General features: G+C 38.8%; 1 protein-coding gene across 1 annotated transcript in view; it reads left to right on the top strand.

The window, feature by feature from the left end:
• The window catches only part of pik3r4 (phosphoinositide-3-kinase, regulatory subunit 4), a gene marked incomplete at its 3' end in the record, with an annotated part of 16,048 nt that overhangs the window by 13,328 nt on the left and 1,642 nt on the right, over nucleotides 1–1,078 (top strand). Inside the window, exon 9 of the mRNA XM_034873646.1 lies at nucleotides 917–1,048. Coding sequence (XP_034729537.1) covers nucleotides 917–1,048 — 132 coding nt within the window. The remainder of the gene's footprint in view (nucleotides 1–916; nucleotides 1,049–1,078) is intronic.

Genomic DNA, 1,078 nt, shown 5'->3' on the forward strand with positions numbered 1-1,078 from the left:
GATAGATAGAGAGAGAGAGAGAGAGATGATAGATAGAGAGAGAGATAGATAGAGAGATGATAGATAGATAGAGAGATGATAGATAGATAGATAGATAGATAGATAGATAGATGATAGATAGATAGAGAGAGATAGATAGATAGAGAGAGAGAGAGAGATGATAGATAGAGAGATGATAGATAGATAGAGAGAGAAATAGATAGAGAGACGATAGATAGATAGAGAGAGAGAGAGAGAGAGAGGGAGAGAGATGATAGAGAGATAGATGAGAGAGAGATTATAGATAGATAGATAGATAGAGAGAGAGAGAGAGAGAGATGATAGAGAGATGATAGATAGATGGATAGAGAGATAGATAGATAGAGAAAGAGAGAGAGATGATAGAAAGATAGATGGATAGAGAGATAGAGATGATAGAGAGATAGATAGAGAGAGATAGAGAGAGAGAGAGATAGATAGATAGAGAGAGAGATATAGAGAGATATTCTAGTGTTCCAGCAGCAAAATCAGTCACACAGCACAGAATATATATATATATAATGAATGATATAATGAAATACTAGAATACAATATACATGAAATAATAAAAGGATCAAATACAAGAACAGATATTTGAATATATACAACCGGGTGTGTTTTTTTTTTCAAGTTTTTTCAAAATTCAACCAAAGATTGTGTCAATTAGAGGAAAAAAATGCCAATTTTGAAACTTGCACTCTGGGTGGAAATCAGTTCATAGCCTCAGCACATTTACAGTTTTTAATACAAATTTCTGTTAAAGTGAAAATCATTCAGCATTCCCAGAATACCCAAATAATCCTCCTGCATCTCATACACACAGTCAGGAAATCTGGGAAATTTATTAGATGATTTCAGCTCTCTAGCTGTCCTCTGGACTGTGTGTGTCCCCCTACAGGGACGAGCAGCGGCACCATGGCCTGCTGGGATATGCGGTTCCAGCTCCCCATCTCTAACCACTCCCACCCTGCCCGAGCACGAATCAGACGGCTGCTGATGCATCCTCTCTACCAATCGTCTGTCATCGCAGGTGAGAGGGCCAGAGGGGTGGGGGGGGGGT

Source organism: Etheostoma cragini, chromosome 6 (genome assembly GCF_013103735.1).
Source record: "Etheostoma cragini isolate CJK2018 chromosome 6, CSU_Ecrag_1.0, whole genome shotgun sequence".
NCBI lineage: Eukaryota > Metazoa > Chordata > Actinopteri > Perciformes > Percidae > Etheostoma > Etheostoma cragini.